This window comes from Acomys russatus, chromosome 15 (assembly GCF_903995435.1).
Source record: "Acomys russatus chromosome 15, mAcoRus1.1, whole genome shotgun sequence".
In the NCBI taxonomy this organism is placed as follows: Eukaryota; Metazoa; Chordata; class Mammalia; order Rodentia; family Muridae; genus Acomys; species Acomys russatus.
Window position 1 is genome coordinate 57,662,242 of NC_067151.1, and position 24,470 is coordinate 57,686,711.

Below are 24,470 nucleotides of genomic sequence, written 5' to 3' on the forward strand. Positions count from 1 at the left end.
ATGGGAAAGCCAGGTTCAGTGGCTCAAGTTCACCACCGAATGGGTCTGGGATCCGTTTGGAGACTGTCGAAGCCTTGACACATCAGCCTCGTCTCCATGGCAAACTTGGTCTCATTCATGTTTAGGAAGCGAGGAGGAGGATTCCGAACACTCAGGATACAGCCCCACAGAACCAACCGATGAAGAGACGACAAGTGCTTTGGCTGAGGTGACCACAGAAGTGTTGGCTGCACACACGAACTCTACCTATACCGATGAGACCCCAAACCAGCTGGAGTTTGTACTGATGGTGGCGATCCCTGTGACTGCGCTGGTCATCTTTCTGTCAGTCATCCTCCTCATAACCTACTTTAAAATCAAGAGACCTAAACAAGGTAGGTAACTCACGCGAACCTGCTTTTCAGACAGTTACTCCGCACCTTAAGGAGCCACCTGAAACGAAACACTTCTTTCTTTTATGCAGAGCCTTCTAGCCAAGGATCTCAAAGCGCCTTGCAGACATGTGAGTAGTGGCCTGGCGTTTGCTTGGTGTTGGAGGTAAAGCAGTAAGTGATGAGTGATGTATCTCACTGATGCGTCCACAAAGTGAACAATGCCATAATCTATCTGCCTTTGCCTTTTAAGTTTTCAGTCCACATTGAAACGATAACATGAACATGTTTGAGACCAGGGTTCTGGAGAACTGTGGCCACTAGAACAATGTGACATTTCACTTTATGGGAGGAAAGGATCAGGCAGGCGAAGTGCGAGTCAGATTGGGGTTAAGGGTAAAGGGTTGAAGGGTTCATCGTTCTCCTGTGATAGGGGGCCCACATTTCATTAGTGGATGTTACTTTCCCCACCTCATACCCTGGTTTGAAAAAGGGGGAGAGAAGCATCCCTCTGAGCCAAACCTCTATATCAGATTGCTAGCTGACTAAAGATGACTGGCTGAAATCAAGATAGGAAACTCCCAGGCACAGGTGCACTCTAACAGGACTGGCTAATAGGATTCAGGGTAGCTTTGGGGCCCAAGCAAACTTGGGATATTTTGACTTGTGCTGGTAAACTATGACTGGTGTCAGGTTGTTTTTCCTTAATTATATTCGTGTGTGTGTGTGTGTGTGTGTGTGTGTGTGTGTGTGTGTGTGTGTGTGTGTGTGTGTGTGTGTGTGCTTGCAGGAATTATTTTTCTCCTTTCACCATCTTAGGGACCAAACTCAGGTTGTCAGCCTTGGCAGCAGCAGACACCTTAGCTCGCTGAGTCATCTCACTGATCCAGGCTTCGGTTTTTAAATCGGAGCCTGTAAAAGTCATTTCAAACTTCACTTAAGGGATAGGAGCTTCTCAAGTAAGATGCATAGGCAGGGTCACATAGAAAACTCGTTCTGTGTTCTCCAGGCTTACTAACAGGGCACCATGCTTTCCTTGCTGTCTGCCCCACACCAGGACAGTCACTAAGCTCTGGGCAGGAGCTGTAAGGACTCTATGCACAGGCAGCAGATGAGGTTATTGGTGCTAGGGAGGAAGTGCTACATTCCTCTTCCGCAGAAGGAACTGTAAGAGACAAAGGCGGAAGAGGAAACCCACTCCTAGGTCACAGAGTAACCTAGCAACTGTGGTCTCCTGGGAGCTCCTCTTTAATCTACAGTTAAAGCATGACCCGGTGCAGCTGCGCAGACACCCTTCCCTCTTGTTTCTCAGGGTGAACTTGAACTCCTGTGTGCAGCAATCCTCCTGCATCAGCCTCTAAAGTAGCTCTGGGCTACAGGCATGCAACATTACACCAGAGCCTCTCCTTTTTTAATAGGGAAAGAAAGTAGGAGTTCACTTTCAAACCTTAATACCCAGTGGTGTCCAGGGCTGGGGCCTCCAGGCTCATGTTAAGCTCTTAGGTTTTCTACGTTTCTGAACTCCAGTGTTCAAGTCTTTCAGTTCCAAAAGCATTTGTGGGCTGGGCGTGGCGCATGCCTTTAATCCCAGCACTCGAGAGGCAGAGGCAGGCAGATCACTGTGAGTTCATGGCCAGCCTGGTCTACAAAACAAGTCCAGAATGGCCAAGGATAGACAGAGAAACCCTGTCTCAAAAAACAACCAACCAAAAACAAAACAGATCAAAAAAAAAAAAAAAAAAACCCAAAAAACAAAAAACAAAAAACAAACACAAAACAAAAAAAACAACAAAAGCATTTGCATGAGAGGAGCAACCCTGCCCTCAGCACTCCTCCCACCCACTCCCACACTCTGCCACGGTCCAAGCACCTGCTGGTTGAGAGCCTGACCGACTTCCAGGATGCTAGAGGCTTGGTGAATAGGCCACTCCTCTGGTCTGGACTTTCTGCTTGTCTGCTTAGCAAACTGCCACCCCTTCCCTCAATGCCCACTTCTTTGGTTTCATGAAGTCTGGGCAGCCCATCTTTGGACAGAATGCATCACTGCCTCCTTCATGCTGTCCTTGCTCTTGTTCCACACTTGATGCTGCCCTCAGAGGGACATATAGTTTCCTCTCTGTTTTGTTTCACGTTGCTCTGTCACACTGTGTTCTCTTTGATCTGTCTAAAAGAACCAAGAAGGTGTCTCCACCCTCTTGTTTGGCAGACACTGTGGCACGGCGGTGAGAGAGACAGTAGGAGCACACTGGCTGGCTACTTAGCTCTGTAATTTACTTAGCTTCCTTGCCTTTGAAATTGGTTAATTCAACGCCCAAATCATAGAGTCGTGAGAAGTAAATGGAGTTATGTAGTTTAAAAATGCCTAGATTATTAAACGCTAACTAGCCACTTACCAAAGGCATTTTTAATGCATATATGTATGTATCCATGTGAGTTTATGTGTATCAGGGTTATACAGGTGCCTCAGAGGCCTCAGGTCCCCTGGAACAGGAATTACAGAATGTTGTGAGCCACCTTGTGGGTGCTGAACCCCGATCTTCTGCAAGAGCAGTAAGTACTTTTAACTACTAAGCCATCCTCCCATCTGCCCCTTAATGAATGAATGAATGAATGAATGAATGAATGAATGAATGTCAGGATCTTTTTAAAAGAAAGTTTACACTCTTAGAGGTGAAAACACATTTGCAAACCCACATGGTTTTGCAAGCTTGTCATCCCAGCACTCAGGAACTGAGGCAGGGGGATGCTGAACTTCAGGGTAGTCTGGACCCATGTAACAAGGCTCTGTCTCAGCAACAACAAAGCCCAGATTTGGGTGCCATCCCTGTTACAGATTGGCACATTGCCCTTAGTTTAAATAGGCCTCGCCTTAAGAAAATACAACACAGAAAAGTTAGGATTCTGAAACAATAGATTTCAGAGAAGTATTTTTACACATGCATATGAATGTGTGTGTGTGTGTGCCCGCACACGCATGTGTGTGTGTGTACATGTTCATGTATATGCTGCTGCACGTGCATGTAGGAGCATGTGCACATGTGTATGGAAGTGAGCAGATAAGCTTAAGTGCCTGCTTCAGAAACACCATCTACCTCCCTTAAGACAGTGTCCCACACTGCCTAATAAGGTTAGGCTAGCTGGCCAGCAAACTGCAGAGACCCTGTCTCCACCTCCGCAGTGCTGGGACTGCAGGCATGGACCCCCAAGCAGAGTCCTTCCATGGGTTCTGGGGGTTGAACTCAAGTCTTCATGTCTTTGAGGCGACTACCCTCACTGAGCTGTCTTTCCTCTGCCCCAAAAAAATTTTTGACAGCGACCTTCATTTGATTTTTTTTCTATACTGACAAATTCTTTTTTCTCAAACTAAATGCTGAAAGGTTAAATACCTCTTATGAAGTCTACCCACTCACGTTTAGCATATTTGAAGTTCAAAAATATTTAAGTAAAAATTCTGTTTCAGGAAAAATAAAACTGTCACACTAAGGCAGGCAGGAGGCAGGCCGGGAGTTTGCTTTGAGGGACAGGGCGCGCCTATTCGCAGGATGACCTCAGAAAGTAGAGACATGCGCACTGTTCCCATCCCCAATGATGGTGCCTCACCCCGTCTTCCCCATCCAGCAAATCCAGTCTTCACACTTGACAGCAGGAGAGGATTTGACCAACACTTTCAAAATAACACTTTTTCACTTGACAGGGAGTTATCCTGTTTTGTGTGTGCTATGGAGGAACCCAGGGCCTTACCACACTAGGCGTTTGCTGCACCACTGAGGCACAGTCCAGCCCCTCAGCCACCTTTTCTCTTTTCATATTCAGGACAGGGGAACACTGTACAGTAGGACAGTCTGCTGCCTTCCATCCTGGACCGCCAGTGTTACATGTGTGGTTGCTAGTTAATGCCCATGAAGTGTCCTGAACGTGCTATGTCAGAAACATAGGCAGGCGCATTTGCCTTTGTCCACAGACTCAGAACTGACTGAGTAAGAATGCATTCACAATCAATCCTGCTTTTCTTGCTAGGCAACCAAAGCAGACAGTTTTTGTATTCCAATCCTTATCACGATATTACATTTCCATCGCATATTATATATCACACAGTGAATATCTATCTATCTATCTAATCTATCTATCCATCCATCCATCTCCATCAATCTATCCAGGTTACAGAATGGCCATAAAAGGGTCTGAAAGGCCACAGCACAGATCAGGGTTTTCCAAAAAGAGCTGAGAAGCCAGAGCTAGGAACCTGATAGGTGTACGAAGAGTTCCTGCAGGGCAAAATAACACATGCCGATTGGCGTTCCTCTGAGGAGCCTGCCATAGAGTCAGGTTGCTGGGTTAGAGTTGAGCTGCCCATGCAAGGTGCAATGAGGTTGTAAAGGTAAAGGGCAGCACAAAGTCTAGGATGGACAGACAGACTGACAGCAATTCTACTAGTCTGTATCCACAGCTGGGTAGTGTAGAGATCTCTGCCTATCAGTCACTTCACACAGATCTATGCAAGCAAACACACACACACACAGAGACACACACACACACACAGACACTCACACAGAGACACACACACACACACAGAGACACACACACACACACAGAGACACACACACACACAGACACACACACACACACAGACACACACACACACACAGAGACACACACACTCATGTACGTGCACACGCACGCACATGCAAGTGCATGTGCAGGCATGCACACATGCACACATGCACCAAGTGGTCAGACTACAATTGGGTAGGGCTGTGGCCATCATAATGTCAGCTGTCCAGTCCTACAGTCGAGGGGGAGAGATCTATGGTTTCTTCCACCTAGTGTGTTAGATAACTTCTCAGGTCTGGTTTTCCTCTGATGCTTTAATCCACCCAGGTGCACCTACAGTCTCAGCTTGCTCGGATAAATCTACACAGTGGCACCCTTTCCCCTCCTTACCATTTGTCAGTGCATGCCTTGTGGGGAGATCTGGACAGGTGGTGTCGTTCCCTCATCCACCCGGGTCCACCGCCATCCTCCACCTCAAAATGAAGGCAAACTCTACTTGCAAACTGTAATCTCTGAAGGAAAGACAGTCTGAAACAACAACAACAAAAAGCCTCACTGTTTTTGATAATCTAGAGTAAGCTGGGCAGGGTACTGGGTGCTCGGTGTCCCTCACTTAGAACAGACTGTGGCTACCCCATGCATGGCTCTGTAGTCAGACCCTTCTGTGGCTCCTTTGCTCCGGCCCTGTGCTGACAGTGCCACCTTGCAACCTGCCCCGCCCCCTCCACTTGCCTCCCCTGCCTTCCCGCTAGCCCCCAGTGCCCCCCCCCGTCCCTCCACCCTCCCCCAATCCCCCACCCCTGTCACGTGGCACAGAGAAGAATTGGAGAGGGTCTTGTCAGGGTAAATGGTTGTAAGGCAGGAACTTAAAGGAGCAAGACAAGGTGGCAAAGACTACGGCATGGCAGGCTGGAAAGGGACAAAATGGAACCCAGTGGGGGTGGGTGCACTGAGTGTGTGGCTATTAATAAAGAGATGTAGGCCAGGTGGAGTGGAGCAGGCAGGACCTGATTGCTAAGGGCAAGTAATTGGTCTCCCCTCCTGGCTTAATGCTCTACTCTTGTGCGCTCGCTTGCCCAGATGTGTTTCTGTTGCCATGGTGGCTGGGGCAGGAGTAATGGCCCTGGAGCAGGGAAGATGAGGCCACAGAAGGCTTTTTGCTCTTTTAATACTGATTATGGAGCCTCTCATTCGGTGTATCTGGAGCACTTTGGTAATGGATTTTTAAACTTTTCCATCATCTGCATGCCGGTCAGCTCCTGCTCACTTCTGAGCCTGTGGGGAGCCCAGATTAAAAAGAGAGATATCTGTGCTCACAGCGGGGGTGGGTGGGTGGGGTCACTTGCTCTCTGAGAAATTAGTGGGGAAGTTAGTAAGGGAAAAGGGCCAAAATGGGGGTTCTTTATGGGTCACGGGTAGAGAGTTCCAATTGTGCCGTGTGTGTGTGTGTGTGTGTGTGTGTGTGTGTATGTGTGTGTGTGTGTGTGTGTGTGTGTGTGAGAGAGAGAGAGAAGAGAGAGAGAGAGAGAGAGAGAGAGAGAGAGAGAGAGAGAGAGCTTTGTTTAAAGTAAAATCCTTTAAGTAAATAGCCAGTAAATATTAGATTAAAACTGTACGTTGGTGGCACACACCTGTAATTCCAGCACTCCGGAGGCAGAGGCAGGCGGATCGCTGTGAGTTTGAGACCAGCCTGGCCTACAAACTGAATCCAGGACAGTTAGGGCTACACAGAGAAATCCTATCTCAAAAAACAAAACAAAACAAAAAACAAAAAACAAACAAAGAAAATACCGTAGGTGTAGGGCCAGGGTGTAATCCAGTTGGTAGAATGTTTACCTCGGCTCAAAGTCTCGGGTTCAGTTCCCCAACACTGCAGAAATCAGGGGTGCTTATAATGCCTGTGCTAAAGGATCAGAAGTTCAAAGACATCCTCAGCTATATAGCAAGTTTGAAACCAGCCTGAGTTTTGTGAGACCCCCATCTTAAACAAACTACAAAACTTCAGGCGCAACGTGTGAGACAAAGCCACCCTACCCTCCTTCTAAGTTCCTGGAGAGTCAAGTATCTGCAGGAGGTTTCAGATTCCACTGGGGTGGAAGACAGGACTCACCGTGCCTTCAAGGCAGGCAGTGACAGCTTGAAACCTGCATCAGCACCAGCTCTCCTGGGTTAGCCAGGCCACCGAAGTTTGCCAACTGGAAGGACATAGCAGTTTGTGCCACCCTGAGCTGCCTGCTGATGTCTGTACTTCCTAGGCTAGACACAAGGTGGCCTCTGTTGTCACAGGTCAGGGGCATCTGGCCACGAGGGGAAATCTACAAAGGGTTTGCTTTCCAAAGCATCTGTCTTGATCACAGTGCATCCACTTGCCATCACTGATTCCCTTCTCAGGGGATGCTGGTCTCCCTGCCAAACTAAACAGCTCTTGCTTGGTCCAGGCAGCAAGCTATAGACCCTTGCCACCTGTTCATCTGGAGTCTCATCCACATGAGAGCTGTTTTGTCAAATGGTACCTGACTCTCAGCCCAATCAGCAACCATCAAAGGCAAGCTGGTGAGAAGTCCCATTATTATCATAATGATAGGTCCAAAAGATCAGACGTGAATTTAACTCCGTTGCTAGACAGCTGAGGTTAAAACCTATTCATCTGTCTAGTGAATATTTCCTAGGTGTTTGCCAGGTCCTGTGCTGGCAGGATGGGGATGGGGCACGCCACGGTGAACGAGACAGATGCTGTCCTGGCCCTTTGGGAGCTATACCCTAGTGGGAGAGACAGATGAAATAGAATTACACAGATGGTTTAACAGGTGAGAAACTGCCCAGTACTGTGAAGGAAGCAAGCAGAATGCAGAGCCAGGGACCAATGGGACAGATGGACCTTCCTGAAAGAGAGGTGGGGATGACAGACTGCGGAGTGATGGGACCCAGCCATTCAAAGAACAGGGCAAAGGGGGCCTTCAAAGGCTTCCCTTGGCAGAGTCACCCATGTAGTGCAGTGTTCAGGATAATGTGTCATGAGGAAATGATGCTAGAACATTATTTTATTGAAGGGGATCAAGAATCAAGCGCTTGGGTTTAACACCTCCTTTCTTTCCTAACCATGCTTTTCCTCTTCGTGTGGATGTAAAAACAGTAAGGAGGAAGGTGAGCCCTCTTAGGGGAGCACCCATCAGTATGGAGGAAGGTGAACTCTCTCAGGGGAGCACCTGTCAGTAAGGAAGGTGAGTCCTCCTAGGGGAGCACTTGTCAGTAAGGAGGAAGATGAGTCCTCTTAGGGGAGCAACCACCAGTAAGGAGGAAGTTGAGTCCTCTTAGGGGACCACCCGTCAGTAAGGAGGAAGGTGAGTCTTCTTAGAGGAGCACCCATCAGTAAGGAGGAAGGTGAGTCCTCTTAGGGGAGAACTTGTCAGTAAGGAAGGTGAGTCCTCCTAGAGGAGCACTTGTCAGTAAGGAGGAAGGTGAGTCCTCTTAGGGGAGCACCCATCAGTAAGGAGGAAGATGAGTCCTCTTAGGGGAGAACCTGTCAGTAAGGAAGGTGAATCCTCCTAGAGGAGCACTTGTCAGTAAGGAGGAGGGTGAGTCCTCTTAGGGGAGCAAAGTCAGGGATTCCATTTGGATTCAGACCTGGTTTCAACTTGATGGTCTGTACTAAGTGACTCGGAGGCTAATGACGGCTCCTTTAAAAACCTGATGCGTGAGCCTCATGTCCCTGAGTTTGATCTCTGGGAACCTCATGGTGGAAGGAGAAAACCAACTTCCACACGTTGCCCCGTCCGTATCTTCATTTAAGTGCCACTGTCCCTTACGCACAAAATAGAGTAAAAACAGGCCTTTAAAAATGTGATTCAGAGCTGGGTGTGGTGGCACACATGCCTTTAATCCCAGCACTCAGGAGGCAGAGGCAGGTGGATCACAGTGAGTTCGAGGCCAGCCTGGTCTACAAAGAGAGTTCTAGGACAGGCAAGCCTACACAGAGAAACCCTGTCTCGAAAAACAAAACAAAACAAAAAATGTGATTATTTTGCCAACACTTCCTTCCCATTGTAAAGGAGACTTAGTGGCTGTTGCAACAAATTCCTGTGATGATCAAAGTTGATGGGACCCCTGTACTTATTGTCTTTCAGATGAACCAGGAGGTGGAAACATGAAAGTGTGAGTCCTCTCTGCCTGTCTACAGTTCCCGCTCCTGTGGTGACGATCTGGCTGCTTTCTCTTGCATTTAGTACCCCTGGACACTGACAGCCCCCATTGTCACAAAGGAGATGCGTCTTAGTCCCCAAACCTTACCCAGGGGTCTCTGCTGTTGTCACCTTCCAGAAAAGAGTTTTTGTCTGGTGGCTACCAGTGGCAAATGCATAGTAGTTAAATAATTCTATTTCTGGGTGAATACCAAAGACATATAGTGAGGCCTCCTCCCCTGTCCCTCCCTTTGGGCATCCTGGTATAGGCACTGCTGGCTTCATCTTTCAGTGCAATGCCCACAGTGCATCCAGAGCTGGGGTCTTCCCTCCCTGTCTCCATCCATCCTGACTAGAGCTTATCCATACCCTCGAAGCCTGGGAAATGGGGCCAGGGCTTTTCTGAGAGCCACGGCTCTGTTCCTCCTAGTTTAAAAAGCCTGGGCATGGATGGAGACCAGATAAACGTAGCCCAGGGCCTGGCGTCTTGATCTGGGTCACTGATCGAAACTCCAAGAAAAGAGAAGTGAAACTATGTGAGGCCAGGAAGCTGAGTGAGGCAACCCCTGAACACCCCCGGCAGCCATGTCTTTGGTCTCCAGAGAGCAGCTTCTGTTTTAGTCCACGCCCAGGCCTCTGTGCTATCCAGTTAGGGCCTAGTGACAGATGAGGGCTCATTACAGATTTTACCTTTTGGTTAGGGCAAACCCAAGGCTAGCCTGGGGTGTCAGACACTGAGTCAGGTTGTTTCCAACTCGTCCACGTTCTAGACCCTTCCCCCAAGCTAAAACCTCGGCTCTGCTCTCTGTCTAGCCCTATTTTTGAAGAGGACACACCCTCTGTTATGGAAATTGAGATGGAAGAGCTGGATAAATGGATGAGCAGCATGAGCAGGAACGGTAGGTGGAAACCCAGAGTGGTGTTTGTCTCTCTGGTGATGCAGGGCTAGAAGGCTGCCTCGGCTTCATCAGCATCTCAGAGAGTATGATGTCATGCTCCATCTGGCGCACAGCCTGAGTGGTCCTCACAGACCCAGCTCAATCATAGTTACTGTTGTCTGTTGCTGCCGCTTGTTTTTAATTTGTGTACAAGCTGTTGAAATGGGACTTTTCAAGAAGATATGGTGCTATTTATTTGTTTCTTGATGGTTGTGCATGTGTGCATGTGCGTGGGTATGTGTGTGTGTGTGTGTGTGTGTGTGTGTGTGTGTGTGTGTGTGTGTGTTGCTGGGAATCAAACCATATCGTCTAACATGCTGGGCAGGTGCTTTTCCTCTGACCTAGGTCCTCAACCTTCATCTTTCTATCCTAGGAAGCAAATCTAATACCAAATTATCCAGTGGGGGGAAAATCTGACATGACCTTATATATTCTTGAATTATAGAATTGCAATCTGTATGTGGTTACACAACTTCAAGTGTGTTTGACATGAATCACTGTCCAATACAAAAGGTGTTAGAGCTGTGTGTCTCTTTAATTGTACAAAAATAAAACATGAGCTGGGTGGTGGTGGTGGTACATGCCTTTAATCCCAGCACTTGGGAGGCAGAGGAAAGTGGATTGCCGTGAGTTTTAGGCCAGCCTGGTTTATAAAGTGAGTCCAGGACAGCCAGGACTACACAGGGAAACTTATCTTGAAAAAACAAAAACAAAACAAAAGAAAAATGAAACATGGTTTTAGTAGTTGAATGCTAAAGGCTTGGTAACCAGTGAGGATGGTATTTGACAGGACAAGGCTAGAACATCTCCATGTAGGTAGATAGTTCTACCCGACAGGACTATTGTAGACAGTAGTGGAATATTTCCACACAACCATTCTCAACTGGCATCTGGTCTTTAAAATAGTATATGCTCATTTAAAAAAATCAATAAAATTTTTCTGGATGCTCATATGAAAGGGATAAAACCCACGATGTAACTATCATACTGTTTGTGTTTGTATGTGTTATATCTGTGCTGCATGCATGTGTTGTGTATGGTGTGTGTGTGTGTGTGTTTCTGTGCAGAGGAACACATCTGGTACTGCCTTTTACATACTCTACTCATATTCCGTTGAGAATTCCTCAGTGAACCTGGAGCTTATTGCTTTTTTGTTAAACAGACTGGACAGCAGCATGAAGTCTCTGCCAATGTGTTCCCCCTGTATAAGATGTGCACGTGCGCACACACACACACACACACCCCACACATATACACACCACATACTCCACACATACACACACACCACACACACACACATACACACCACATACTCCACACACACATACACACCACATACTCCACACACACACCACATACTCCACACACACACCACACACACACACACACACCACATACTCCACACACACCACACACACACACATACACACCACATACTCCGCACACACACCACACACACACACATACACACCACATACTCCGCACACACACCACACACACACACACACACACACCACATACTCCACACACACACCACACACACACACACACACACACCACATACTCCACACACACACCACACACACACACACACACACCACATACTCCACACACACACCACACACACACACACACACACACCACATACTCCACACACACACCACACACACACACATACACACCACATACTCCACACACACCACACACACACACACACACCACATACTCCACACACACACCACACACACACACACACACCACATACTCCACACACACCACACACACACACATACACACCACATACTCCACACACACCACACACACACACATACACACCACATACTCCACACACACACCACACACACACACACACACACCACATACTCCACACACACACCACACACACACACACACACCACATACTCCACACACACACCACACACACACACACACACCACATACTCCACACACACCACACACACACACATACACACCACATACTCCACACACACACACACACCACATACTCCACACACACCACATACTCCACACACACACCACACACACACACACACACCACATACTCCACACACACACACACACCACACATACCACACACACAACATACACACACAATAAACACATATGCACACAAACACAAACCACTGTGAGTGGACTTATGGGCATGTACCACCACACCGAGGTTTTTGCATGGGTGTTGGGGATTTGAACTCACTTACTCAATGCTTGTGTTCTGAGTAAACACTCTCACCCACTGGATGCTTTCTTCAGTTCAATCATTTGTATTTTTCAGAACAGATTTATGTAGGTAGCTACTTATTTATGTGTGTGTTCATATTTGAGTGCAAGTACAAGCATTTATGCTCATGCATGACAGCCAGAAGAGGGTGTGGCGTGTAAAGTGAGAAACCCTGCCTCAGAAGACAAGGTGTAGAGCTATAGACAAGGACACTAGTGTCAGACTCTGGCCTCCACACAGGCATCACACACACACACACACACACACACACACACACACACACACACACACACACAGTGGTAGAGGAGAAAGAAGCTCCCTGGAGGAAGGTCACTCCCACCTTCCTGATGCTTCTGCTGTGTAGCTGTTCTGCAGGCACTTCAGGGCCTGAGTGAGGTACAGCCGTTTCATTCCTGAGTCTCACTTCCAGGAGGCATATTCTGGTTTTCAGAGCACAGTGAGTTTCCAGGGGACCGACTAAGCAAGCATTGATGAATTGTGCCCTTTCCAGCAGGGGCACAGAACACTGCAGTCTTGTGTCTGCCTGCTTTTCTCATTTCAAGAGCCTCTGTGTCATTAATCTTTGAACTTCTAGAACTCCCCAGCGGGGCCACGTCTTCACGGGTAGCCACGCAGAGGTACAGTCCATGCCCGACTGTGTCAGTTTTGTGGGTAGGAAAAGCAGTCTGGTGACTAACGGTAAATTTGTTTTTCCTCTGTCTTAGCCGACTACGAGTGTTTACCTACTTTGAAGGAAGAAAAGGAGCCAGCGCTCAGCCCAAGGTACTTTTCACTTCTCTCTGGCATCGTGAAGGGTGGAAAAGGGTCACAGCTGCAGCGAGGCATTTTGTTTGCCCTCCTTGTGCCTGGTGGTTTAACATGTCAGCTTACATGGAGGAGTGTGTGGCCAGGAAGCGTGTTTTGGAAAATACAAAATATCTTGGTAGCTCTTGATGTTTCAGACACTGTTGAACTGGCTTTAGTTTCAGTCCTGAAATTTGCTGATTGTAGCATATCGAACCAGAAGGTTGGCTACCTTGGAAAGATAGATGGTTTCAGTAAGAAAACAGATGAAGGGGAAAGCCCCCAAAGTGGGTTTTTTTTTTCAACAATCGCAATGAAGAGGAACATTTTTAAAAAGCAAGCAAACAAACAAAGAGCCCAAACCCACCTGGTCTGGATTATTATTAGGGAGAAAATAAATGAAAATTGAAAGTATACCCCATTCTGCCACTAGGTGGCTCTGCTTGATAGAAAATTTTAGCGCCTTGGGGGCCAGGTGTAATTTATTAGCACTTGACAGTATTATTTAAATAATCGTTTCTTTGTGAGGAGAGAAATTAGTTGAGTTTGGGGACCGCTGAGTAGAGAATTGTTTGCTCAGTATGTGGAGAGAGCTGGAGAGAATCCAAAGGGAGGACTTGCTCTTCAGAGCATGACTATGGGTTCAGAGTCACCAAGTTATCTGCTTGGGTGATGAAGATGACCAGGTAGCAGAGAAGTTGAGCTGTGGTGGTACTGGGGCTGCTGTGTTAGGACACACCAGGTGAAGCTTGGGAGCATGGTCAGTACACACGTGATGGATTCCCGTGCCTTAGATCTCTCCGGAATGCGGTCCCAGGGCACCAGGCAGTCCCAGAGGCCACGGCACTGCAAGGGAAGACTAATCATTGGGTTTTTTCCTTTGGGGTCTCTGTCATTCATCTAGTCTCCTAGATTCCCGATGTGACCTAAGAGTTCACAACCCAGCATCTCTCTCTGTCATGGACTAATGCAGTCCTTCCTCCCCAGGCCAGCCTCAGCTCTGAGCCTGAAGTCCACTCTTCGAGAGTAAGTCCATGTTAGCTTTGGGGGGTATTTACAGTTAGTTCATCACTAGTTCAAAAATATTCTATCTTACTTAAATGAGATTCCGGATAGTTACAAGAAGGCAAAAGAAGGGGCTGGAGAGATGGGTCTGCTCTTCCAAAGGACCCGGGTTCCATTCCTAGCACTCACATGGCAGCTCACAACTGTCTGTAACCCCAGTTCCAGGTGATCTGACACCCTTACATCAATGCACATAAAATAAAAATAAATACATTACTTTTTAAAAAGAAGGCAAAAAAAAAAAAAAAGACAAATAATGCCCTATTATATGACAAAGGACATTATGGAGGAACCTTTTCCACATATTCTAAGCTTTCCCTCCTACTGAGTCAGTACGGATCACCTTCAAACTCTATTAACACAGCCACTGCACCCTATGATGGCTCATGTCAATAGTTTTATTCCCTTGAATCTCGCTCTTTGAAATTATTGATATCACTGAGGAAAACTACCTTCACAGAATTGTATGGTCATGACATTGTATTAAAAATCTGGTTTTTAAAAAAGTACAGAAAGGCTGGTTTTTAAAAATAAGCTGTCTGCAAGACAGAAAGAAAAAAAAGCCTGTATGTGCTTGGAGAATTGCTCTATGTGAACTGGTTATTCTGCAAGTGTCTGAATTCCTCCATGGGCCTGGAACCATGAGACTTTGACTCACAGGACACCTGCCAGGTCTGCATCCCGTTAACTGTCTGGGCAAACAGCACTGGAGTGCTAGACCAGCCAGTCTCAGCTTTTCACCGCAGCTCTTTCTAGTGACTTCCACAGGCATATGATATGGAAAGCAGAATGAATTCACAGGGAACTGTCTCATGTCCTTTACCCTTGCACATACACGGCCCAGCCCACCATCAACACCTCCCACAAATGACACAACTGATATGTCACCCTCAGGTAACCTTCCTCTGTTGACAGCAGCCCCTGAGACACGCCCTCACTGGCTGCACTTAAGGCTTCAGAAGGCAGAGGACAGGGAGTAAGGGGTGATGGTAATGGATCTGAGACATCTGGGCTTCTGGGGGAAGGGCAGCTCTGTTGGCCATCCCTTCAGAGCTTTTCTGTAGAATCTGTGTCCCAGCCCTCAATTTCACTTCCCCATCCTCACTGCACTTTTCTGCTCCCCTCCTCTCCTCTCCTCTTTCCTTCCTTCCTTTCACCCTCCCTCCCACAGTGTCTTTTTCTTTGACTCTGGATCTTACTATGTAGCCCAGGCTGGCCTTGAACTTACAATCTTCCTGCCTCAGCTCCCTAAGTGGTAGGATAATGGCAATATTGACACATATTGACTATACACATATAATATACATGTACATATGTGTGTGTGTTGTTGTTGTAGGGTATGTTAATTGCACAAAATAATAGATCTCATCATAACATTTTCATATACCTATGTACTATATGCTTTGATTAAATCCTTCCATTACCATCTTCTAACCCTTTACCTCAGCGTGGACATTTTTCTTGAGCTATAGAACCCAATTTCTGGTCTCGGACTGGAATTCTGGGCCCTGCACCTGCAAGGCCAGTGTTCTACCTCTGTGCACACGCTTAGCCCCAAAACCGGATTTTAGTAAGGACCAGATATGTACAAAATACTGCAAGACCTTTGCAGCAAGGTTGTCATGTTTAAAGACCAATGATAGGAAAAGACAATAAAGGAGCTTGGGGATTAAAGGTTCTGTACTCTTATTTCTCACCTTAGTGGCCTTTCCCCACGAACCCCCATTACACCACTTGTGCTGGACAAGGAATCCTATCAGTGGTACTCAGAGCATAGGAGGGAGGAGGACAGAGGGAGATGTAGCCCAGAGTTGAAAGATGATAAGAACAGATCCAACTGTTCAAAGTCTGTAGAGAAAGCGTACTGCTCCACTGTCGGACCCCGCCCGTACAGCGCCTCCCCTATGCCACTAGGTAGTGGTGCAGTCCAGACAGAGGCCACCCCGTCCTGCCCTCTCCAGACTAGCCAGCCTCTTCCTGTCCCCTGACTCGGGTCTGTTAGGCATTCAGTGCTTCTGCCTCCACCTTGACTACTTGAGCACAGACAGGAAAGTGCAAATGCAGCCACGCGCCCATTTTCTGCTCCTCATTTCTGTCCGTAGGTGGAGAGTTTATGTTGGGTGACAGTGCTGAGAAAGTGAAGGTATTAGGAAGTACTGTGGCCACTTCCAATGTTTCCTTTGTTAGTTTCTTCCCTGTTTTCCTATCAAGTCTTTTTAAAAAATCATTAAAAGTATCCTTCAAAGCAGCATAGTGGTGTATGACTTTAATCCCAGAGGCAGGTGGATCTCTATGAGTTTGAAGCCAGCCTGGTCTACAAAGTGAGTTCCAGGACAACCAGGGCTATAAGAGAAACATTGTTTCAGAGGGGAAAAAAAAAGTGTGAACTAGTTTTGCTGAAATTAGTATCACAAGGGAAGAAAGTAAAATACAAGTGTGAGCCAGGCATGGTGGCTCACACCTTTAATCCCAGCACTCAGGAGGCAGAGGCAGGAGGATCTCTGTGAGTTCGAGGCCAGCCTGGTCTATAAAGTGAGGCTAGGACAGCCAAGGCTACACAGAGAAACCCTGTCTCAAAACAAAACAAAACCCTTGTGCCCTCCAAACTGATACCCAGAATGGCATTGTTAAAGGCAGGTGCATGAGCTCAAAGGTGTGTGTGAGTGTGTGTAAGTGTGTGTGTGTGCATGTGTGTCCCCTGGATTGTGTCTCCAGGGCAGGCACGATCTCTCTCTGTCTTGGGCTCATTCTGAGCCTCATTTTTCACTCCACCCAGGCCGGGCCTCTGTCGGGAAGACGGGCCTTCGTACTGATGAGAAAGGGAGCTTGATGTAATTGTTACAGTGACTTCGTGCCAAACTCAACCCTACACTCTCCGAAACTGAGTCAGAGCACCATGACCCTAAAAGGGCTTAGTGGTGGCACATCGCCATCTTCAGAGACGGCCGCGTAGGCTGTTCCCATAACTCAGGAGCGCTGCGAGACAGATGGGTCACGGAGGGTTAGGGTGGCTGTCCAGTCTGGACAAACAGAGCCAGAGCTATGAGGTGAGGTGTTTGAGCCGGTGCTGGCCCCCCGCCCCCTCCCCCCTCCCCTCCCACCCCCCCACCCCCCCACCCCCGTTCTGCTGGCAGCATGCGGGTCAAGCGCCTTCCTGAAGAAAAGACAGCCGTGCTTTGTTTTGCTTTATAGCTTGTCCTCCTGTCCCTGTACGCGCTTGTGGAGAGGTGTCCCATGCTCTCCACATGTTTACATAACACTCCTAGACAAATCGCTCTTTAATGTCACCGTCAGAAATGAGTTGCTAAAGCTGCACGCGTGCAGACCGTGGCAAGCGGGAAAGGCTGAATGTGGAGCTGCTTTTGTGCCTGCTGCAGCTCAGTGGCAGTTCGCCAAAGGTGTTCTTTAACAGGGAACTCCGGGATTTGCTAGAGTTAAAAACGCATGGCTTTATTTGATCATTTCCCAGAGATGATGAATAACTGGAGACAGCAGCGGACGCATCTAACTAAATCAAGCGATGAGCCTGTGACGGAGGATGCCCTGGATTACTGTGCTGGGCCTGGGGGGGTGAGGGGGTGGGGGGTGGGGCGGAAGAAGGAGGAGGCCGCTGACTCACCCACAGGTCTTGTGGAGAATCACACCACACAAAACACCAGGACAGGACACCAAAGTTCACAAAACACAAGTCCAGGACAGCCAAGGCTACACATAGAAACTCTGTCTCGAACCCCCCCCCCCCAAAACAAAACAAAACAAAACAAAAAAACCAAAACCAAAACCAAAACAAAACAAAACAACACCAGGGGGGCAGCTGTTGTCTGGGAATGACCTGATGTCCCGTCAAAGCAGAAGCAGCTTGTGACTCGCTGGGACTCTGCCGCCCTTCTACGATGTTCCAGAGATCACAAGCACTTGGCTTTTGGGGGGCTTAATTGAACAACACTGCTAGAAAAAAAATAGCTTTGCCTTAGAAATTTTGTTTGTTTTTCAAGACAGGGTTTCTCTGTGTAGCCTTGGCTGTCCTGGACTGCTTTGTAGACCACCACACCCGGCTCTCCTTAGAAGTTTAAGATGTGCTTCTGAACATGTTTCCTTAAAGCCTTTGGGTCTCTGAGACAATGTGTTCCACGTAACCAGCAAACATTTGCCAGTGCTCAGTCAGCAGAACATGGATCACCAACACATATGTGGGTGCCAGGCCTGTGACATGGGCTTTTACCTGCATTTTCTCATTCTTTTCCCCTGTGAGTGTGTGGTGCTGGGAACTGAGGGCCTCTCTCATCCTTTACCTCAAGCCTATAAGATACATAATTATTAAGCGTGTTTTGCAGATGAGATCAGACAAGGAAATTAAAGCTAAGAAAGGTTAGCTTGTCCCTTGTCACACAGCAAAGAAGTAGCAGGGCCCTGATTCTAACTTCTGCCACATCATTCTTCCTATACTAACTATATATATATATATATATATATATATATATATATATATATATATATATATATATAAAATATATATATATTATATATATATTATATATATACTCTATATAATGTGTATACTAACATTATAACTCCCATAAAAATCACCAAAAAAAAAAAAAGGAACTACCCAGTGCTAACACCCACAACAACAAGATGCATGGAATAATCATTCGAAAGGCTCAAATATGTATTTACTGGAACTGAGGCAAGGGTACAGAGGGTAAAACTCCTTGCCTTTGAGCACAAGAACTTGAATTTGGGTCCCAGCAAAAAAGCTGGTATGATCCCACACTTGACTCTAATCCTGGCTCTGAGGGGGACAGAGACTGCAGAATTGTTATGGGTGGCTAGCTGACAGCCTAACTCCAGGCTCAGGGAGAGACGCTGTCTTAAGACAGTGATAGAAAGACTGATAGGTCAGGATGCTGGACACTCTTCTCCAGCTCACATGCTCTGAACACCAACATACATAAACATAAACACACACACACACACAAATTCATTCATTCATTACCTGGTGCTGAGATCTGAGCTCTCACTCGCTGAGCACGTGCCCTTCAGTCCTTTTACCTTGGCATGTAAAAGACTTGAACAAACGGAAGCCATAGTGTGCTGCTGAGTCAAAGGCAAGAATGTGAAGTTACCATTTCAAACTCAGCTCCATCCCTTCCAAGTCCTGATGCATATTCTGTTTGGAAAAGTCATCACACAGATAGACAGGATGATCTAGAAGGAGAAAACGTCTGTGAACTGGGATAGGTGTTGGGGAGGCTCCCAGGGAAAAACGCGTCAGAGATTAACCATTGTGCCAGAACCGGGTAGCACTCGTTAGGGGAGAGCTGGATGTGATAGCGCACACCTGTCATCAGCACTCAGGCACTGAGACAGGAGCAGCACTGCAAGGTCAAGCATAGCCTGGGCTACAGAAGAAGATCCTGTTTGAAAAAGAGGCAAAAGAAAATAAAAGCCTGGCCCAGTGGTACATGCCTATGATCCTAACACTTGGGAGGCAGAGGCAGGACAGTCACACAAGTTCAAGGTCAGCCTGGTCTACAGAGAGAGTTCCAGAGCAGCCTGGGCTGCTAAATGTGTGAACAGCATCCACCTGCTCCGATAGGGAACTGAAGACAGACCAAAGTGAGGATGCCGCAGAAGTCCAGCTTGGTGAACCCATGAGTTTGATTAGGGTTTCTTGTAGAAGCAGAGATGGCTCAAAGAGAGTTATATTACCAAAACCCACCCCAGCATGGCTGACAGCTCTCAAAAGCTGGAAGCCTGGAGCACACTGCACACACAGCCTGCAGGTAGTCGGAGAGGGTCCCTGCCACACAGCTCAGCTAGTCTCTTCCAGGCAGTGTGGCTCATCTGAGTGTCTTTCAGTGCTTTACTTATGCATGCCTGAGGAGGGAGGGACCTGGTGACTCTGGTCAGTTTTGGGGACTTCCTGAAGCTTTTGTTGACTTTCCTAGAAGCTTCCTTATAGGCTGGAATACGTCACCTCTGCCTAGACCATCCTGTTGGCGCCCTTCGCCTTTAATATCTTGGACCTTTACTAGGTTTCCTCCAAGATGGAAGGCCTTACTCTCAGAAGAAAGTGCTTCACAACAGCCACAGAGTGAGGCAGTCCCTGTCTCAAAAACAAAAAATACAAAAAAACCACCACCACCACCAACAACAACAACAAAACCAAAAAACCGGAGAAGTGTTTTGTAGAATAGATAATGAGTCATAATAAAAAGATAATTGACCCATTTTAAAGATGAGCAAAGTTTATCAATAATCAACTTAGCAAAAGAAGAAATTGAAATTACCAATTAATGTTTAGGAAAAAATCATATTCTTTTCAGTAATAAAAAGCCAACAAGGGGGTGGGTGGGAAAAAAGGCAAACAAAAGCATAGGTAAGGTAAATCTAGTAGCATTCTACCCAGAAGAAAGACCTTGCTCCCTCCCTCCCTCCCTCCCTCCCTTTCTTCTTTTCTTCCTTTCTTCAGTACTGGGGGTTGAATTTGGAGCTTCAGCATATACCAGGCAAATATACAACTACTGTTAAACACTCCTAGGCCTCATTTTTAAAGTATCTAATGGGTTAACAGGTTGCTATGTAGTTACTAAAAAGGCAAGGGAGAGGGAGAGATGGGGGAAGTTCTAGTTGGTGTGTTGTAGTGCTGGGAATTGAACCCATGACCTTGCGTGTGCTTGGAAGAGCTCTACCACTGAGCCACGCCCCACCCTGTGTGAACAAAGAGATCACAGAGCAATGTGCAAATGAGCTCTTGTTTTGAACGAGGGAGAACATATCTTTAGAACAGAAACCATTTGGGAGAGTAAGCACCACAGTCTTAGCTACAGTGAAGGTTCTGGTGTTTTGCTTTGCTGTTTTCTTTGTTCTGGGGGCCAGGCTTGCTGGAGAGGAACCTAGGGCCCTTGCACATGGCAGCCAAGCATTCTACCACCGAGCCACAGCCCCAACCCTGCATTTTCCATTTAAAAACAACAAACAAACAATGAATACTGACTGGCTTTACAACAATTGTGAAAACTATTTCTGTTAGAGCCATCGGACAGAGCTCACTCAGTGTTGCAGACAAGACAGGGCCTTGCTAGATAGATAAGACCAAGGACAGCATGCAATTTGGGGGCTTCTGTTCCACAGAGATGGGCTCTGGCCCTTAGCAACACTGTCTTGGTACCACCCAGTTTCCAAGGGATGAAGCCTTCACCTCTTCACTATGTGTTCTTCAGAGTGATATAATTAAAGGTTTGTTAGAGAGCAGTATGTGTGTGTGTGTGTGTGTGTGTGTGTGTGTGTGTGTGTGTGTGTGTGTTGGGGGGGTGGTGGTAGTGCCCAAATCAAGGGTCTAGAGAGTACATGTGGTAAGCAAGTTTTCTGTCACTGAGTTATAACCCCAGAACAAAACAAAACAAAACAGCACCACCATAAAACAACCTGAAATTTTCCATTCATTGTCCGTATTTAATAAGTTTCGCTGTAGAGGTCTTCCTTTGGTCATTGCCCTGCCTTGGATACAGTTCTGCCCTCCTCTCCTTCTCCTGTACTGCTTTCCTTGTTTCCACTCCCAACCCTCCCAGTTTGTCTCTGTCCTGTCAAGGACACATCTGTCAACTGACTGGTCTATCATCTATTGTGGCTTGTTGTGTTTGTTTTGCGAGACAGCTCTCACTGTGTCCTGGGCTGCAGTTGCTGGGACTACAGAGGTGCACCCTAGCTAACGCATGATGCTTTACTGGGCATGAGTGAAGGTGAATCAGAAGACTGGCACAGACCGCTCACACTCGAGAGCCAAGCACAGCTGCTCAGTGTGGTCATTAGTGCCCACCCTTCCAGGCAGGGTTGACTGTCAATAGAGATGTGCTAGACTGAATGGGGGTGGGGGGGCAGGCAGGGGAGATCACCAAGGCCAGAGGAGAAGCATTAAGAAGGAAGCAGGCGTTCCACCTGCTTGCCAGGAAAAGGCACATGGAGCCCCCTGACGCACTGGGGAAAAGCCATGAAGTCAGTCAGATATTGGACAAAAGTAGCCAAACTCAAAACAAACAAACAAAGCACAAATTAGCCGACAGCATGGTTACATTCAAATGCCGGGTCTCTAATTCATACCCCAAGATGTCCATGATGGAATTGTCAATGGTGCAGAGGGCAGCTCTGCAACCCCCTCACCCCCCGGCCACCTCTCTGTGGGCTTGAACACGATGCACTGTTAAAAAATAAGCCAGGACCACAAACTTTTGAAGGAAAACAACACATGGGCTGCTTTTTTTTTTTTTTTTTTTTTTTTAAGACTTTTGGCATCTATTCATTGGGAATGGTATTACATTTAATTAAAGGTGGGAACCCCCACCTCCGTGTGGTTCTCTCCCAGTCACTGGGGATGGATTTTGGAGAGCTAGAGATTGTCTCTTGGATTACATGGATTTCCTCCTCCAGAATTGAATATGAAACTCAAACTGCCCCTTGTTTGGGGGAAATTGCAAGCTAAACAGGGCTGGCTTTCTGGGTGTTTAGTATTTTGAGTCACCTTGTCAGTGAAGGGGTCACCTCGCCCTGAGTCACCTTGTCAGTGAAGGGGTCACCTCGCCCTGAGCCACCTTGTCAGTGAAGGGGTCACCTCGCCCTGAGCCACCTTGTCAGTGAAGGGGTCACCTCGCCCTGAGTCACCTTGTCAGTGAAGGGGTCACCTCGCCCTGAGCCACCTTGTCAGTGAAGGGGTCACCTCGCCCTGAGCCACCTTGTCAGTGAAGGGGTCACCTCGCCCTGAGCCACCTTGTCAGTGAAGGGGTCACCTCACCCTGAGTCACCTTGTCAGTGAAGGGGTCACCTCGTCCTGAGCCACCTTGTCAGTGAAGGGGTCACCTCGCCCTGAGCCACCTTGTCAGTGAAGGGGTCACCTCGCCCTGAGTCACCTTGTCAGTGAAGGGGTCACCTCGCCCTGAGTCACCTTGTCAGTGAAGGGGTCACCTCGCCCTGAGCCACCTTGTCAGTGAAGGGGTCACCTCGCCCTGAGTCACCTTGTCAGTGAAGGGGTCACCTCGCCCTGAGCCACCTTGTCAGTGAAGGGGTCACCTCGCCCTGAGCCACCTTGTCAGTGAAGGGGTCACCTCGCCCTGAGCCACCTTGTCAGTGAAGGGGTCACCTCGCCCTGAGCCACCTTGTCAGTGAAGGGGTCACCTCGCCCTGAGCCACCTTGTCAGTGAAGGGGTCACCTCGCCCTGAGCCACCTTGTCAGTCAGTGAAGAGGTCACCTCGCCCTGAGCCACCTTGTCAGTGAAGGGGTCACCTCGCCCTAAGCCACCTTGTCAGTCAGTGAAGGGGTCACCTCACTCTGAGTCACCTTGTCAGTGAAGGGGTCACCTCGCCCTGAGCCACCTTGTCAGTGAAGGGGTCACCTCGCCCTGAGTCACCTTGTCAGTGAAGGGGTCACCTCACCCTGAGTCACCTTGTCAGTGAAGGGGTCACCTCGTCCTGAGCCACCTTGTCAGTGAAGGGGTCACCTCGCCCTGAGCCACCTTGTCAGTGAAGGGGTCACCTCGCCCTGAGTCACCTTGTCAGTGAAGGGGTCACCTCGCCCTGAGCCACCTTGTCAGTGAAGGGGTCACCTCGCCCTGAGCCACCTTGTCAGTGAAGGGGTCACCTCGCCCTGAGCCACCTTGTCAGTGAAGGGGTCACCTCGCCCTGAGCCACCTTGTCAGTGAAGGGGTCACCTCGCCCTGAGTCACCTTGTCAGTGAAGGGGTCACCTCGCCCTGAGCCACCTTGTCAGTGAAGGGGTCACCTCGCCCTGAGCCACCTTGTCAGTGAAGGGGTCACCTCGCCCTGAGCCACCTTGTCAGTGAAGGGGTCACCTCGCCCTGAGCCACCTTGTCAGTCAGTGAAGGGGTCACCTCACCCTGAGTCACCTTGTCAGTGAAGGGGTCACCTCGCCCTGAGACACCTTGTCAGTGAAGGGGTCACCTCGCCCTGAGACACCTTGTCAGTGAAGGGGTCACCTCGCCCTTGCTTCTGGTGCTATTGCTCTGTCCTGCATTTCTTTCTTTTTCAGTGACAGTGAATCCTGAGTCTGAGTGGCGTTGACAGTTTCCCAGAGAGCACTCCCTGTGGGCACCTGCTGGGCCTGCCAAGGGAGGAAGAAGAGGACACAAGTTTAATTCACTTCAAATCAGTGTAGACACAAGGACTTTTTGGTGTTTCTTCTACCGCCCCCTCTTCAGATGCTGGCATCCCCCTGTCTGGGAAGAATGAGGGACCAAAGTCTTGGAAAGACCTGGCTGCCCACCAGCCATGGTGGGAGAAGGTGTCCCGTG

General features: G+C 48.1%; 1 protein-coding gene across 1 annotated transcript; it reads left to right on the plus strand.

Annotated features, from left to right (window-relative positions):
• Tmem154 (transmembrane protein 154) lies at window positions 1–24,470 on the plus strand. Its single transcript, XM_051156918.1, has 7 exons — window positions 1–13; window positions 87–374; window positions 464–502; window positions 9,047–9,074; window positions 9,914–9,999; window positions 13,024–13,081; window positions 24,209–24,470. Exons 1-7 carry the CDS (start codon window positions 1–3, stop codon window positions 24,222–24,224), a joined length of 528 nt encoding a protein of 175 aa, XP_051012875.1. The 3' UTR covers window positions 24,225–24,470.

Bases quoted from the DNA above. Each gene is read 5' to 3' on its own strand.
- Tmem154 (XM_051156918.1), top strand. The intron at 9,075-9,913 runs GTGAGTCCTCTC...CTCTCTGTCTAG, and splicing joins GGAGGTGGAAACATGAAAGT to CCCTATTTTTGAAGAGGACA. The intron at 10,000-13,023 runs GTAGGTGGAAAC...CCTCTGTCTTAG, and splicing joins GAGCAGCATGAGCAGGAACG to CCGACTACGAGTGTTTACCT.